The sequence below is a fragment of the Protomyctophum parallelum genome (assembly GCF_964188405.1).
Source record: "Protomyctophum parallelum genome assembly, chromosome: 11".
Lineage (NCBI taxonomy): Eukaryota > Metazoa > Chordata > Actinopteri > Myctophiformes > Myctophidae > Protomyctophum > Protomyctophum parallelum.
Genome location: NC_139707.1, coordinates 39,858,965 through 39,876,586, shown reverse-complemented (window position 1 = coordinate 39,876,586; position 17,622 = coordinate 39,858,965). Strand labels below are relative to the sequence as shown.

Sequence of the window (17,622 nt, the reverse complement as noted above, 5' to 3'; positions counted from 1 at the left end):
TCTCAATGCTTACTTGTTGACGATATACTATTGTTGCCTCCACCAGTCTGTCTGTACGGCCAAAGGCCGGAGACTTATGTTTTCGACCCTGGACACATTTTACTATTTTATAGCCAACGTCACGGTACCCGTGTTGGGCGTCTATGATCTTGCATGGTCAGCTGATTTGCTCACATCATTGTTGTACTACTCACTGGCCTTTTCTCCAAATCCACGATGTTACCAGTTAAGTAGACACTATTTTTGGCCTGAGTTCCAAATGTGTTCCAAATGTGTTCCAAATCCCTGTCTCAGACATCAGATTGGGAAGGATTGCGACAGAGCTATCTCTGGATTTCAGTATTGTTCCAGTGTGCCCTTGTTGTTTGTTTACCAGCTCTCTGTCTCTCTCCAAGCACTGTCAGACTGCCTGCATAGTCTCTTATTCTTAATAGTTGAGAGTGAGACCCCTCCAGTGCTTTCCACTGGTCCAGCAGTCCATTACTGGGTGGTGCTTGCTTGTCCTTCATACAGTAATCAGTTTTGTCCTCCACTCCAGTGGCGTAAAGGGCCTTGCAAACAGGCAGCGAGAAAACACGCCTATAGTTCATTTTCAATGAAACCTGCGTTTCTTGCTCGGAGAAGTCGCGGTGCGACAACGCAAGCGTATTTACGTGAGCGCGTGCTCATTACCTGCACACGCTCGTAACGACTCACCAGACCTGGATTCTGTTTAGCTTTTTTTTTACGCTTGCATTGTTAATTTGTTGCGCCCCCCTTCAACAGACCTGGAGAAGACCTGTGTTGATCCAGGCAACAGCGCCTGCGTTCCTGCTTCACGTTTGCAAGGCCCTTAATGGTGATTTATTTTTAGGTTCTTTTTGCGATACCACAGCATTTTAATGACGTCACGTGCACGCACGACAAATGACTCATGACAAATGAATTAATTCAAACGACCATAAAACAGTAACGACACACTCTACCAGAAAGGCTGGTATAGAGTGTGTTAATTGTTACTGTTGTTAACTTGTTACTAGCATCATAATACTGTGTTGATAATCTACTGGTTCCGACTTGTCAACACATAGTAGCCCATGTGCCTATACAGACTAGCCTACAGTACTTAACAGGTCACACATGGACCATTTAATATGCACGAGTTGCGTCGGTAGCTTTTGTAGCTTTGTGAAAATGGGCAGCCAATGTATCTTATGTTGTCGGAGGAGACGATTCTTTTTCCTCACCTCCGCAGCAGCCCCTTGACTGGGCTCCCCAACAGATGCTTACGCTTCTGTCATGGCGATTGGGGACGTGTTCTAGCCGCGTGCACCGTTCCGTACCTGCGCGTTATTATCTTTTTGTACCACGCTGTGGTACTGTATTCTATACGAGCATGACACCACTGGCGAGAGCGCCTCCTGGTGGTGCGCTCTGCCAACGTCACCTTCCGCCTCACTATAGTGATTGGCCCCCTGTCGGGATGCTCTGGGTTGTGGCAGAGTAGAAGCATTTCAAAGACTATAAAATGTAACCGAGGCCGTCTATGTCACTCTGTGTCGGCGGTGACCCGATACACTGCAGCGGCATCATTTCAACTCAATATCTGACACGTGGGGCAATATGGAGCGGTCAACGACACGGAGGTCATCTGGCAAAGAGCTCAACTCTTGCATGCCTCTTTGTTGCTCTTGTTCACCAGTATGCTTCAATACTCTGGAAAAGCCACGGATGGGGGACAACTTGTGTTGGGTTTCTCCCACCCTTCTATAATGTATATCTCTCTGCTTTAGCTGTCTATCTGGACTATAGTGTATATCTTTCAGCTTTAGCTGTCTATCTGGACTGTACTATTTGCTAGCTATACTGTGTGATATGTCTCCAGTATGATATCCTCTCTTAACCCATTTTGGTGTTAGCATTATGTTATAATTTAGCTATTGAAAAATAGCAGATCTACAAGCTCATAGCGCGCCACCGAGTGGCGCGCTACGAGCTTGTAGGTCTGCTACTTTTGAAAACTGTCAGGATTTAGAAGACATTTTTAGAATCTGATCTCAGGTCAAAATGGGTTAAAGGAACACCTTGTCTTCCCTTCCATGTTGATGCTACTCAATCATGCTAGAGGCAAGCTGGATAGAATCTGTACCTCTGTTCTCTTCCTTTATTCTCTGTAAACGGGGGGTTTCTGTAAATGGCTCTCTGGGTCTGGCTGCTGGAGAAATTACATCTAGATGTGCTGCCGGTCACCAAAAACCAGACAGTCAATTTCATAATCTCATCAGTTATGTAATAAACTGACACATGGTGGGGACACATGGCTGCACTCAAATCAGATTTGGAGTGTTGTTTGGCTTAGACACGTTGCGAGATCACACACTCAAATGTCATATCTTTCTTGTTACTTTTATAGTGAATGCTTTGGAGTCAGGCCTGTACATCTACGTAGATTGATAGTGGCCTCTTGGCATGCTGTTGTTTGGATATTGCCTGCCAACAATGAGTCTGACCAGTGAATGACAAACAAATCACAGACAACAACTTAATTGTGACTGTGAGCGTGATGCTTGTTGGAGTTTGTCCAGTGTGATTTTTTGTTTTGTTTTGTTTTAAGGGCACATGATTCATAGTACCATGATCCTCTTCCTAGGAGGAGTTGTTGGTCTGAAAATCAGAACCTTACCTGTGTGTGCGCCTGTGCGGTTCTGTTCTGTGTGTGTGTGTTGGTCGGTCGGTCGGTTGCCCTCTTCCACAATGATCTCCAGTTCACAGTCTACACTCCACAACACAGCTCATATGATGTGCACCAGTGTTTGAATACACAGAGTTATTATGTAAACCAGCACATCATTAGTGTTATCGTGTGATGACACCTTGCTATTTTCATGGAACATGCTTTTTAGTCTAACACAAACACGGACTGAAGGGTGTTGGTGGTGGTGCTGCTTTGAGGGCTGTTGGACAACAAAAGGCAGATGGTGTGAAAAAAATGGAACGTCACAAATGTAGCTTATCAAGCATGTGCAGTATCCTGCCATGGGGGGGATAACAGGAACTGGGTTTGGGCTAAAACCAGCGGAAGAATGTGGACTCTGTTGATCCCCGTCGTCTAAAAATACTTATCATTTAAGTCCGGGTGTGCTTTTCTCTTCACACCCACCACATGTTTACACTCGTACACGTACAGCCGACAGCGAAGGTAGCAACGCACTGCCTCTGTAGTGCCATACTGTACATAAACATTGCACGTACGCAGGCACACGGGTCACATTTGCATATAACCTCAATTCTGTGTGTACATTTTTTACACATAAAACTAACACGCCGTGTATGCATTCCTTTTCTTCATAATTAGATGCACTTGGAGAAGAACAATGGATGTTCCAGTACAGGTCTTTCCCCATGGGCCTATAGGCGTTCAGTCAGGACCTCCTCTTCCCAGCGCCAGCAACCAAGTTAGATCAGCACGTTTATGTAGAATTGATGTAATTGCTGTCAGTCCAGGACAGGAGTGAAGCAGATGTTTGTATGTCGACTAAGAGATATCCATCTTTGTTTTTACAGATCTGTTTTTTTTTGTTGCTTTAATAGGCACTGGCTGGTTCAGCCATAAATCTTTTGAATTTGACACATACTGCCGACTCCGGCCCGTCAACTGTGATAAGACGACCCCAAGCTTTGCGAACAAAACAAAAGGAAATGCATACTGTTCTGCATCCCAACATGAGATTGGAACTGTACTGTAGATTTACAGTTGTTTGCTTATGCTGTGCGATGATTTAGGCTTCCGCTCTTGTCAGCTTTGCTTTTACCAACAGGAAAAAACACACGGGAATAGTACACATGAGTACATTTCTATGACGCAGAATGGAAAATTGGTCAATACAAATTTGGGAGCTTTTTAAAACGGTGTGTGGATCTCCTCTCTCCTTCCTCAGTCATTTTTTTGGATCCTTCACCCGTTGAAATTCGTGGATGTGCGTGCACCTCTTGACCATTCTACATTTCTACGACGGCCTAGAATGCTATTATGAATTCCATTTGGTTCAGCATCTCAGTGACGTCTACTCATTTTTGTTAGATTTGTAAGACCAGGATGGGAGTAGTTTCAGTTTTACTCCAGCACATCCACCGTTTCCAATGGGCTTATTACCCGGAATAACTTATGAAAGGAGAAGAACAGCTTGGATTGTTGTTGAACCATGTCAGCTGATCGTGCTGTCCCGAGGAGAGAGGGGAAGAGCTTGCTGGGTCGACGAGAAGCCGGACCGGAGTTTTCACTTTGAAGCGCTTTGGTAATGTGGGAGCCGTTTCTTCGAGGGAAGCTGGCGAGCAAGTGCAAGCGCTGTGTCATCTCGGTGTTCAGCTGTGCCCCCTTCAGTGGGATCTGCGGCCGCCGCAAGCCGCAACAACAGGTCTGAATCTTTACATAACCTTCTCTATGAGAGCTGAGGAATGCAAACTGGAAAGGGCAGATTCACCACACACACGCCCCCCCCCGCCTTGTGTGTGTGGATACTCTCACACACACACACACACCCTCTCTTTCTTATCTCTCCCCAGTAGCTTTGAGGCTAGGGCTCCCTCCTGACCCCGAGCAGTGTGTGTGTGTGTGTATGCGTGTGTGTTCATGTGCAGTGGACAGGACAACAGGCAGAGCTAAGATTGCACAGCCAGATCTGGACTGAGAGGGTCGAGATAGAGAGACACACGGTAGCAGCTGCAACCTTGCATTAAGAGTCTCATTCTGACAGAGGACAAATAGAGGGACGCAGCTTATAGACAGGACGACTGCTGCTGCTGCTGTTCCCGCTGCAACTCACTGCGAATATACTATTGCAGAACTTACAGCTACAACCGTCTGCTTTTGTTGTACAGCTGGGAGGATAAAAAAAACCAAACTAAAAAGATTGTGTGGGCGCACGCGCGCCCCGTGCTGGTTGAGGATGAGGATGAAGGAGTTGTCCCTGCGTCAGGACCCTGACCTGAGGAAGGAGTTGGCCCTGTTGGCACGCGGCTGTGACTTTGTCCTGCCCTCGCGCTTCAAGAAGAGGCTCAAAGCCTTCCAGCAAGGACAGCAGGCAGGTGTACATTATGATAGTGTGTCCCACAGTCCATTAATGTGGACAGACTTGATTGCGGCTGGTCACACTGGTGACTAGTACATGGTCTCTTCTCTTATAGTAGTACAGGATGCTGCGGATATTTATGCTTTGACATAATGTGTACCAGTTACTCAGTTACACTGTGTGTGTGTGTGTGTGTGTGTGTGTGTGTGTGTGTGTGTGTGTGTGTGTGTGTGTGTGTGTGTGTGTGTGTGTGTGTGTGTGTGTGTGTGTGTGTGTGTGTGTGTGTGTGTGTGTGTGTGTGTGTGTGTGTGTGTGTGTGTGTGTGTGTGTGTGTGTGTGCGCGGCTGCGCGCGCATAATTGTGTTATGTTTTGTCTTCCTAGTGACAGGTGGTTAGTCTCAAAATTCTCCAGCCACTTTCACTGTTTGGCTACCTGCCAAAGTAGCTGTTAGTGAGTGGATAAACTTAGCAGCCTTACCTACCAAGTCCAAATACACCAGCCTTTGAATAGCTCAGATTCACACTATGGATGTCACCATCCACTTGAAAATTGTATTATTCATTTACTTTTCTTTGGGGGTCTCATTGGGTTTTGCCTCACAGAAAAAGATGACTTACTTTTTGTAACGTCTGGCTTTCAGAAAAACAATCACACTTGTGGCAGCCAAGGCTATGGACTTTCAACATTTTGCTTTAAGGCGCAGTGACGTCATGTGGAAGTTCACTTGAGTGTGATTTATTTATTTTTTTAGTTTAGCTATAGTTTATCAAAGAAAGTTGTGTCCTTGACAACTATGTTTGTGTTTGACCGCCTGACTGCATCATAGTGAATGTGTGGAATATCACAGGGATTAGCAGCTGTGCTTAGGGGGGCTCTGCTAGTGGTTAGCATTAGGAGGGGGGGGTGGGGGGCACTGCATGCTGAGCAGCAGTAGATGTCTATGTCCTTTTATAGCCATGGCTGACACCCCCCTACACACATACACACACACACAGGACAGTGGAGGGCTGTGGATCAGCTGCGTTTATCATCCGGTGCATTTCACTGAGCAGAACGCCACACAACTTTTCCAAATAATCAACATGGACAAACACGCGTGCACTGCACACCATACAAGGTTACCCGAATACCCGCCAGATAGAAGACATGGATGGATATAGCCCCCTACATGGGGTGTTGTTGTCTTAATAACCTAGAATTACAGATTCGATCTTCATTTAGCCAGTGAGATGCAGTCCGCCGGCATGAAGATGTGTGTTTATCAGATCTAACAATAGGCGATAACTGGATAGGTTTGAGTGGCTCCCAGCGGATGCCATTTTTATCTCCTAGCAGTGGCCTGTGAAAGTGTTTGTTTATGTGGGTTATTAAACTTAAGGCACAGAGAACGATCCAGTGCACATATTCTTTAATCATGTAAATAGCCTTTGGGCATGAGCTAGAAGAAGGCAGCAGCCAAGATGTTTTTGGCTGGACAGCAGTAGTGTGCCCAGTCCTATAAACACTGCTTGTTCCTGTATCCGTTGTTTCAAATTAATAGCCCCCTACAGCAGTTCATACACGGTCCAGACATACTAGGGTTTGACCTGGTTTTGCGTAGCAAATAGTAGCTAATAATGTGAGACATCACCACCACACATGCATGCATTTGGGATTTGAATATGTTTTATGTTTGTGTGCGCGCGAGCGTGAAAATATGAAAAGCCTGTAGCTGGAACTTAGTAGTGCCTCTTGGCTCACAAAGAGTGGAGGCTGTGCCATTGGATCTCCTAACAGTATGTTTGCTATGCTTAGCAGGTCTACGTGAATCAAACTGGTATGGAACTAAATTGATCATGACAGGTTAGGCCCTGGGCTTAATGTTACTGCATGATGTCATAGTTGTTAACCATTGAAAAGGAAAGATTGGTTCCAGTGTTGGTGGTTGTGGAACTTTTAGTGGCATGCTTTGCACACTCGAAGCCCTTGTAGGCAAAGCTGTCACTTTGCATCCCGGTTGGAGTCTGCTTTGGGGACGCAAGCACACACACACACACACACACACACACAATCACAGCTGTGCACAAGCACTGGCATACTCAAGGTTTTAAGTTACCAAGGAACACTTAGGAATGACATTCATAGGAGTTAGTTGGGATTGAGATGCACATAGACAGGGAGCTGAGGAAGAAACTGAGCTGGTCCGTTGGATCCATGTATGAGCCCTTAACTCCTACTGTACCTTCTGTCTACTCTACAGTACAAACTCAAACATGTACATTGCACAAAGCACATGGCCCGCCTTTCATCTATCGGCAAAGCTGTCATGAGCAACTGCTGTTTGCCTGCAATCAGGCCTGTCATTTAAACCCAGCCATGGTGGCTCCGCTCATTCTCACTCTGATGCATGCATGTCCATTCTTGTCATGGACATGGACAATGTGGTTATCTAGACGATTTGTTATCTCTCCTCTCACTGGATCACACACACATTCCTCTTCCCGAGATGAAGGCCAAACTGTGCCGTCTCTCTGTCTGTCCACAAGCTTTACTCCACCCTGTTTGTTTGATCATGGTCGCCGGGGTCATCCCTGGCTTTGTCCCTGGCCCCGAATTCTGTCCCCGGTTTCCCCACTTACCTCAATGTCGGGGGTTAGGTTTAAGGTTATGGCTTTCATGACCGCTGTGTAGGAACCCTTTTCAGTTTTCACGTGTGAAAGTTGAGAACGCCTTCTCTGTTGCATAATCTAGACTATAGTCACGACTCACTACTGTAGCTCACTGTCCAGAAGGTCAATGAGATCCACATCACAGGCTTTGCTGGTTGTTCCTCAGACAAAACTAATAACCAAAGGCGATCGAGCCTTTGCAGGTTTTGCCCCTAGGCTATGGAATGAGCTCCCACTCTGGTTAAATGTTGATTGCTTTATTTTACTCTACTTTTTCTATTTTGTCTTACTTTATTAGTGATTTAGTTCTTGACTTGTTTTATTGACTATTGACTAAAGCACTTTGTGACTGTAATTGTCTGTGAAAGGTGCTCTATAAATAAACTGTCTGTAAGCTAAAAATTCCTGATTCATTGTGTATTTTGGGGTGCTGTTTGGTATTCTATTGCCTACCTATACAGTAAAACCCTCAGTGTTACTGTTCATTTATTAACTGGGGGGTGTACAAATAGACCCATATTGGCTTTCAGACATGAGGTCATGTGACAGCCAAGTCTATGGACTTTTAATGTTTGTCATATTCATGCTCCCCCAAAAATCAGCAAGCCCCCAAAAACCATCATGCCCCACCAAAAATCATCATGCCTCCTGCGATGTCACGATAGAAGCCGCCCTTCACTTCACACAAGTGTGATTTATTTTATTTTTTACACTGCACTCTCACCACAAGCTCCCTCTACTCTCCAGCAATATAGGAGCCTATCTTTTCCTCGGCTCTTCATTGACACGATTTGCTGAATAATGCCATTCATTCGTCAGAAACAGGGCTGTGTGTCAGTCTATCAGGGGGCCAAAAGAATCGTAAATGGTCCATTCTGTACCTGCCAATGTCAGTTGACACGTCCTAATTGAAAGCCATTACGGATAAATGGTTAATGGGCAGGAGTGGTGGGGGAAATGATTTGCCTAGCAATCATAACTCTTCCCTAATGGAGCGGTGGTGGGGGTTAGCTGCGTGTGGGTTATGAGTGTTTACTAGGGCTAGCTAACGCCAATTTTAGCACATGGATGTGTTTGTGGATGTGAAGTGTTAGCATTTGCTAGTATCAGTAGCTAACACTGTTTGTTTCTGTCATGACCCCCTCCCACCCCTCTCTCTCTCTCTCAGGCCCAGGTGAAGCCGGAGGAGCCCGTCACCACAGCACTGAGTGAAAGCATTCCAAAGTTCTACTTCCCGCGTGGCAGGCCCAAAGCCAACCTCAACACCGACAGCCTCATTTCCAAGATCGAGAAAATATTTTCCCAATTCCCCAATGAAAGGGCCACCATTGAGGACATGGGGCAGGTTGCCAAGGTGAGAATGTGATTTGTAGCGCGCGGGGGGCTGCCACCGCCACCCGGCAAATTATTTTCATTAGCGCCATTAGCCCCTTCTGACTTTATAAAATGTTTGCTGCTTTTAACCCCATGGAAAATATTATGGCTGGTCGTCGTCCCCCCCCCTGAGGAATGCAAAGCCATGACCTGAGGGGAACCTGCACTTACAGAGAAATGACAGCAAGCGTTTTCCTCTGGGAAGATTTTGAATGAAACGATGCAGCACTTATCAACCATGGGATACTGTGTCATTGTTCTGCCTTTTCTCGTACTGCTGTATTGAAAGAAAGAGATTATGCGTGCGTGCCGTGTGTGTGTGTTCATCTACAAACATTTTGTTTTCTTCTCTCTTGTACACATCTTCCATTCTCTCCTCTCCACGTCTCTCCACAGGCCTGCGAGTGTCCTCTCTACTGGAAGGTCCCATTGTTCTTCTCGGCTGGAGGCGACAGATCGAGCTCAGTGTCCGTTCACAAGTTTGTGGCCATGTGGAGAAAGTAAGACAATGGCTTCTCTCATGCCCCAGTGCACCACGGGGACACACATACACACACACACACACACACACACACACACACACAATGGCAGCAGCTCAATGGTGATCTGAAGACACTGTACAGTCAGTTATCTTCCATTATGACCAATTCTTTATTTGTAACAAAAGGAAAGAAAAAAAGAAATCACTTAATGGAAGTCCACCAGCAGCCTCAAAGGAAGCACTTCTGTGCATAATACTGTACATGCGTAAAATAGTCAATTCAATGTCTCTTTCTGACAAAGAGAATACCACTGGGCTAGTATAGTGAAGGCCTGTGCAAGTGTTCAATGGGTTCTGCACTGTATGCTTGTTGTATGAGATAGTCAGTCATGCTGTTGTAATAATGTGGGAGCCCCGCACCTGGCCTTTTTATACAAGCTCGTGACCCAGTGAGACGAGAAGCCATGGCAGAGACTTGCATTATTTTAGCATCATTCCCCTTAAGTAAATTTTATGCAAAGAGTATGACATCATATGCAATTTTCACAGAAAGAGACTATTTTCTTTTTTTTTTTTTTTTACATTTTCTCCCACAACTCCTTTCCCAGTCCTCCCCACCCACCCACCATCTTTCCCCACGAGGCCAGACATACAAACAACATACAAACACAGGTATAAAACTAATAGGTTGAGTACATGACAATACACACAACATACAGTATATACAGGTATAAAACCAATAGATAGATAAGATACTAAGATACAAAGAAAGGGATCACAGGGTTATGATTAATAAACAACTTCAATGGGGGGTAAAATCAGATTAACAATAATACAAATAAGTCCCCTAACGCTCTTGAGCCTGTAATCTCCCCAGCAACTATTTCAGAATCGTAATTTTGGAACGCAATATGTACCAGCACTCAACTCTTTTGAGCTGAAATAATGTCAGACTTGTGTTCTTGCATGTAAACGGTTGGGGGTGGTAGTACAAGGGAGGCCGAGGGAGTAACCCAGCAAGCCCATCTGTTCTCTCTTTTCCTCTCCAGAACGCTGCAGACCTGTCACGATGACGCGTCTAAATTTGTGCACCTCTTGGCCAAGCCTGGCTGTAATTACCTGGAACAAGAGGACTTTATTCCATTCCTGCAGGTACAGGCTAACGGCACACCCAGGGAGAGGGCTAGGCTTGGCAGGATGGGGATGGGAAGGTAAAATCAGACTGGTTGGGGATGAAGATAGTTTTCTAATTGTTAATGTGGTGGACTGGTGTAGTGAATTCAGGGTGCGACACAGGAGGAATTTTACTTAAAACCTTTGCCTTAAGTAAAATTCCCTTCTAGACTCGGCAGGTAACCTCTTGGTTAGGATGAGATGTATAAACGGCTCTCGCAATGCAACTTTCAGCTCGGAACCGGCAATGATTTAATTCCGTCTCAGAAAAACACGGGATGCACTTTAATCTCAATATATGAATGGGGCAAATTGACTTGTTTGTTAAGTCCTGTCATGATGCAGATTCTGCTGCGCTGGCTGTTTGTTTTCCCCGTCTGTCTGTCTGCTGAGCCCCGCAGCCCTCCCCACACCCTGATTCATTTTCATGCTAGCAGGAGTGACTGGGCCGGGCCCAGCCAGCCGTTAGCATACGAGCAGAGATGCCTTCTGGCACACGCTGTTTAATTTGTATTGTGCCGCCCGGCAAAATCGCCTCTGACTGTTGTGATGAATGAAAGGTGGATTGCAGTGGAGTCGATTTGACTGTCCCCGCCCGTTTCCTCAGCCCCGTGATTTATGTGTTTTTCTATGATTTAATTTCTCCCCGGGAAGAGTCAAAGAGGCACGGCGGCCCGCCCCAAAATAAAACCTTTTAATTTCATTGCCGCCTTCGCATTTGTGTCAACATTTCATCCCCCCCCCCCCACACACACACACACACCACCACCCCAGCAGAAAGGAGAAAGGGTTTGGAGGAGGCGGGCAATAGTGTAAGGAAAAGAGGCGTGAGGGAGTTTCATGGCAGCAATATAGCTATAGTTCATTTGAAATGCAGCCCCAGACACCACATGAAAGGCCCTGGGTGATTGTGGCACGGGGAAAAGGGAGAGAACAGACACTTGCAGGCCTCCCATTTCTCTGCCCACTCAGAAAAGGTTAAGATCATCCCTGGAAAGCATCGGTACTCCGGTCCAACTGTTGCAGACTTCCAAGATTTAACATTCGTATTAGACAGACCTTTTTACATCAAGGCCTCTGCGATCTTTCTACACAAAAGCTCAACGTAAAAGCCAGATGGGTCTGACGGATTGATCTAGATGGACATTGACAACTGTGGATGTTTGAATAAGTACCCCGAGTTCCCATCCCACTTGCGATCTTTTTTTTTATGTGCACCATCGAGCACAAAAGGCAGACAGATGTGGTGTGTCTGCTGCTCGCTCATCTCTTGAAGACTTCCCACGGAGTAAATGAACATACAGTATGTATTTGTTATCATTATTGGGCGCAGGATTCTGCTGTCCGGTCTGGTTCCGTTTCCTTTTTACAGTTTTATTGTAGAAATGGGAGAGACAGAGTGGGCTGACTTTTGGCACTTTTTTTTTTACTAAGAGAGGGTAACCCACAACCTTCCATAACCTGAAACCTTCCTTGAACCTGTTAAGTTCTGTCAGTGCATTTTTGTTTTATGTTTTCATTATAACCAAAACCACCCATGAAGGCTCACTTGTAGTTCGGCTATTTTCTAAATATTTTGAAATATTTCTGAGTTATTTTTGAGGTTTACCAGAACTCACTCAGAGATGGTACCCAGGCAGCTCTTTGAGCACGGAGATTCCGAGAACCTTTATCTGAAACCAAAAATAGAAACGAATTCCGAACTTGTGAAATACGTTAATATGGCACACCACGGCTTGCTTATTTCTTCTAGTTGAAAATGAGACATTTTGCTTTCCCTTTTCCAGGATGTGGTGAACACTCACGCTGGCCTGGCCTTTCTGAAGGAGGCTTCTGACTTTCACTCGCGCTACATCAACACGGTGAGAGAGACCAGCAAAATAACACTTGTAGAAATTTGTTGAATCAACACTGTTCATTTAACTCGGAGAGTATGAAACGGTCCCACTCCAGAGAGAGTGGTAAATAACGCAGAGAAGTGACGCCATTCCAAATGCATTGCACGTGCCTTTACTCAGCAAATATCTCTAGCCGATATATTACAGATAGTCGTTCCATGTAAATCACACCATATCGGTGCCCTTTGCCCAGTGCATTCCTACATGGTTGTACTCGCTTGGCAGCACGTTTGAACTGGATACATTGGTGGAAACCTAAGTACATTTACTCAAGTACTATTACTTTAGTTGAGTATTTTGATGCATTATACTTCTGTACTCCACTACAGTTATTTGATAGCTTTAGTTACTAGTTAACAGAAGAAATACTGTATAATTCAAAATTATGTATTATAGGTTAAGCCACACGACCGCATATACAGTAATCTGCCTCATCTTAACCAGCTGCATCATTAAGGGTGTACAGTAAGTGATGTGAGTGATGACAATTTCAGGTTAGGACTTGCCATGCCAATTTATCCAATCAATTCTGCTTACTAAAGAGTTGGAGAAAGGGAGAATCGCCGGTTAATAATGAAACACTATCAATATATAGAGCTATTTACAGGGTTCCCACGGTCATTAAATTCCTGGAAATATTTTCCAATGAGGAAAAAAACAAACATTTTCCAGTCCTGGAAAAGGTTTGAAATGTATCAAGGGTCCTGGAAAAATAGTTGGCTATGCATTGTTTTTGGCTATAGATTTTGTTAATGAAAAACATTTTTTCCCAAAACATGTATAACATTACATGAAATATGTGTAACATAAGTCATTATTTGCCAAATGCGCAGCATGATTGCAACCTAATGTGTACCAGTATGTGACAAAAAGAACAGATCTACAAGCTCACAACGCGCTGTAGCAAAATATTTGGCACAAAATTTGGAATTGAATTATAGCAGTCTATTCTTTATTGTTGCTACACTGCCTGTCTTTGAGCACATAGGAGTAAGAGACTCATTATTGCGCTAAGTGGTTGTTATATAGGCCTGGAAATTGGGTTAAATAAATATTCTGGAAAAGTTTGGGAAATTCATTGGTGTGGGAACCCATTTAACACTTAATTTAACAAAAAAACAATAATACTTACACCCTTCAAAGTGATGAATACTCATGTCAATGCTTTGGTACTTTTATCAAGTGCAATTGTGATTACAGGACTTATAAAGCAAAACATATTTCTACTACCACTGATTTATTTATCAGGTGATCCAGAGGATATTCTACACTGTGAACCGCTCGTGGACCGGCAGAATCACATGCTCCGAGCTACGGAAAAGCAACTTCCTTCAGGTCAGACATCACCCTATAAAGACTTATAAAGACAAAGTTAGTTTAAAGTTAGTTTTTTTTCTTCCCATCTGGTTGTTGTTGTGTTGCGGCTATCCTCAGTTTACACATTTAACCCATTTAGACCCGAGTTAAAAACATTCACTTTGCGCCACATTTTTACGATTTAAAAAAAATAGCAGACCTACAAGCTCGTAGCGCGCCACTTGGTGGCGCGCTATGAGTTTGTAGATCTGCTATTTTTCAATAGCTAAATTATAACATAATGTTTAAAACACCAAAAGGGGTTCCCGCCCTAAATGGGTTAAAGGGCAAGATAAGAGGCTTTTTTAGCTCATGAATGAATGCAAACTGAGTCTATTCAACTTCCTAATGACTTTACTATTTGAAAATCTGTATCCGCAGATCTAGTATGGGTTTTCTTCCTAATGAAAATGGCTGAAGTCGATGGCTATGGAAGTTGACATTTTTATTTTCCCTGGGTTTTGTGATATTTGATACTGTCGGAATCAGATTTGTGACTGAGAGCTGTACAGTGTCAATAAGGAGTGGATTTTTTAATGATCCATTTCATGTCAATGGAGCATCATGGCAAGCCATGAGTACACAACCCAAACCTCTACCAATGTGATTTAGCCCATTGTGTTTTTCCTCTTTTTTGTTGAAGTTAATCTATTGTGTCGTTTGTTTTCTTTTGTAGGTTTTTTTTTTTTCAAATTTATTTTATTGTCATGCAGGGAAAACATGTGCTTGGGCAAAATGGCCAGTTGCTCAGTTGGGGAATGGAGCCATTAGTTTTCTAACGTTAATGTCTTCCTCTCCAGAATATAGCCTTGTTGGAGCAGGAGGAAGACGTCAACCAGTTGACAGAGTTCTTCTCTTATGAACATTTCTACGTCATCTACTGCAAATTCTGGGAGCTGGATGCTGACCACGACCTCTACATAGACCAGAGAGACATGGCGCGACACAATGACCAAGGTACGGCACACACACACACACACACACACACACACATGTCCATCCCACAATACACAACGACTGGGGTATGGTATTTATACAATTATTCTATCTATATGATGATAAAAGCCTTTAGTGCAAAAAATCTTGAGTATTAAAGTCTGAGCGTGTGCAAATGTAACCAAATAGACCCATACTGTAAGTGTACATTTTGTACACTCTCTACTGTCTAGTCTACACAGTTACAAATCTATTGTTCTCACCCCCCCCCCCCCCCCCCCCCCCCCCTTCAGATGAACTTTGTAAGATATTTAAGCTAAAATAGCTTAGTCTCACGTAGCCAGCTATGCAGGTATTGAGCAGTCAGCACTCGGCTGTCAGTCTCCTCACTGGCACAAAAAAAAACCTATAACTCCTGTCTTAGCTGCAGTGCATTGGCTCCCTGTCTATGTCAGAATTAATTTTAAGGCCTTTTTGTTTGTAAATCTTTACATGGGCCGGCTCCTTATCTCACAGAACTTGTGGAACCTTATACCCCAGTCAGGGCTTGATTTTATTTGATTTAATCCGAGACCTCTGCCTCTTGATACACCTGGAGGAATCTAAAATTAAATTAAAATTAAATTAGCCAAATACACAGTACTCTGTTTGAAAACAATTCAAAACATACAGTACATATTTCTTCCTCCACTCAGGAACACCAAGCCCGCTGAACCATAAGGTATTATGCATATCGGCTCATTGTATGTGGTCTTGTATGACCGCTGGTTCAAGGATCAAAGGTCACCTCTTGTAGCCACTTACAACCAGCAACATAATGTACCCTGCAGTGCCGCTTTAACCTCCACAGGGTACCAGATGAGTTGGGTTTACCGTACCCAGGCGTTGGTGACGAGTAACCTGTCAGTCACTGACAAGTATTTGAAATTTAATTTAGTAAACGCTTCACATAAAGATTTCCCAGCAGCTGTTGTCTTCTAGTTCTATGCAACGATTCTCATTTATCTTGCCAGGTAAAAAGAAGGCTGAATCGAAAATACGTATTTTTGAATACCATTAGGGCCCCGCAGGTCTAGTCCAGACACAAGTGCACACTTGGGACAAGGGGACGTTTCTCTCCCACACACTCCACGCCACATGTTCTTGGTTGATGGGTCCGTGAGTGCAGCAGGGGAAATGAGACACAAGATCAATGGAGAGAGCAGTGTATTATGCTCCGGCTGGGGTGACGCCATGTCTGGCACAATTACTACCACCCGAGTGGCCAAATATGATGAACAGAATATTTATGGTATTGTCAAAAGATAAAAACAGAGCTACATTTTCGCAATGATGTTGGATTTATGATGTGCGAGAACGGATTAAGGGGCAGTCTGAGAGAGTTGTACATTAAGCTTGTAAGAGCCAGATGCTTTAGAAACATGGAATTCAAAGTGCTTGTATCGTAAATGTTTTCTCTCCGCTGTGTTTTCTTTCTAGCCATCTCTCACAAGATGATCGAAAGAATATTCTCAGGAACGGTAACACGGTAAGTGACCATGAACATCCTTTTTTTTAAAGGACGAACGAGTCATTCTAATGCTTTGGCAGTGAACTAGTGAACAATGTTGAAAGTTAATATTTGATTGATCTTCAACGTACCGTGTGTTCCTCAGAGACAGACGGGTGCACAAGGAGGGGCGGTTGAGTTACGCCGACTTCGTCTGGTTCCTCATCTCCGAGGAGGACAAGAAGACGGAAACCAGGTAAGCAAACATCGGGTTAACCACTGTTGACTAGTATCTCTATTCTGCAGATCTTCAAGCTCACAAACGTGTTCAGATTCGATGTAGACAGGGAAAAAAAGAGCGGACCAAATGCAGAGCTGACCCCAGTTAACTTAAGTATTCGTTTTACACAGTATCAAAGGGTTTAAGTGGTATAATAGGTCCTTAACACTTCCGATTGCCCGGGGGTTATTTAATCCATTAAATCATGGGTTTTCAACAGGTGGTCCGTTGACCACTGGTGGTCTGTGAAGGTATTGCATGTGGTCCCTGACCATGCATTTAGTAATGTAGGAAAGTGAAGATTTGTATTTAAATGTATTGTATTGACCACAAGTTGAGAAACAATGCAGTAAATGACGTGGTGACATATGATGCCGCGTCGATGTTGTCAGTTACTGGGAAGTCGGACGTCAAGAACTTCCACAGAAAAGGGAGATAGAATCTCAAGGGAAACTGATCGACTGGTTGAGTCACCATTATAAGGAAATGTGCCCATAATTAATTGCATGTGTCTGCTCGATCATACAACAGTGGTCCCCAAGTTGATTCTCAGTCAGGGTGGTGGTCCCTGGTTCATAATCAGTTGAAAACCCCTGCATTAAATCATAGCGCCCAGAGATTTATATGGTATGATTAATTCTAACGCGACTAGCGACAGGACCACAGTGGGCCGTCTAACACGTCATGGTCTTTTCTCAGAATTGGACAGGATGATTTAGATCGCAAGTTATATTTACGTTTTAAGATTTTCGTTCTCGTCGGCTAAGCAAGAGGGGGGGAACATTTTCAATGACGTCCCCCACTGTTACGCAACATCGAATGTTGCGCAACAGGCCCTCCCAGGCTGTGGAGCGATGCGATGCGGTTTTGATATCAATAATCTTCGTCTTTTGTATAAAACTTTGTCCTTGGGCGCTGCTGGGTGTTACTAATTGAAA

At 44.2% G+C, this 17,622-nt stretch overlaps 1 protein-coding gene across 4 annotated transcripts in view; it reads left to right on the top strand.

The window, feature by feature from the left end:
• ppp2r3b (protein phosphatase 2, regulatory subunit B'', beta) overlaps nucleotides 1–17,622 on the top strand; it is a 29,380-nt gene that overhangs the window by 4,705 nt on the left and 7,053 nt on the right. For 2 of the 4 annotated variants that reach the window (XM_083776134.1, XM_083776133.1), the window contains exons 2-9: nucleotides 8,866–9,051; nucleotides 9,468–9,571; nucleotides 10,602–10,704; nucleotides 12,513–12,587; nucleotides 13,872–13,958; nucleotides 14,780–14,936; nucleotides 16,395–16,443; nucleotides 16,571–16,660. In XM_083776134.1, coding sequence (XP_083632260.1) covers nucleotides 8,866–9,051; nucleotides 9,468–9,571; nucleotides 10,602–10,704; nucleotides 12,513–12,587; nucleotides 13,872–13,958; nucleotides 14,780–14,936; nucleotides 16,395–16,443; nucleotides 16,571–16,660 — 851 coding nt within the window. Of the gene's footprint in view, nucleotides 1–4,601; nucleotides 5,061–8,865; nucleotides 9,052–9,467; nucleotides 9,572–10,601; nucleotides 10,705–12,512; nucleotides 12,588–13,871; nucleotides 13,959–14,779; nucleotides 14,937–16,394; nucleotides 16,444–16,570; nucleotides 16,661–17,622 lie in introns of those variants that run through there. The other 2 variants (XM_083776136.1, XM_083776135.1) reach the window with 2 other exon arrangements.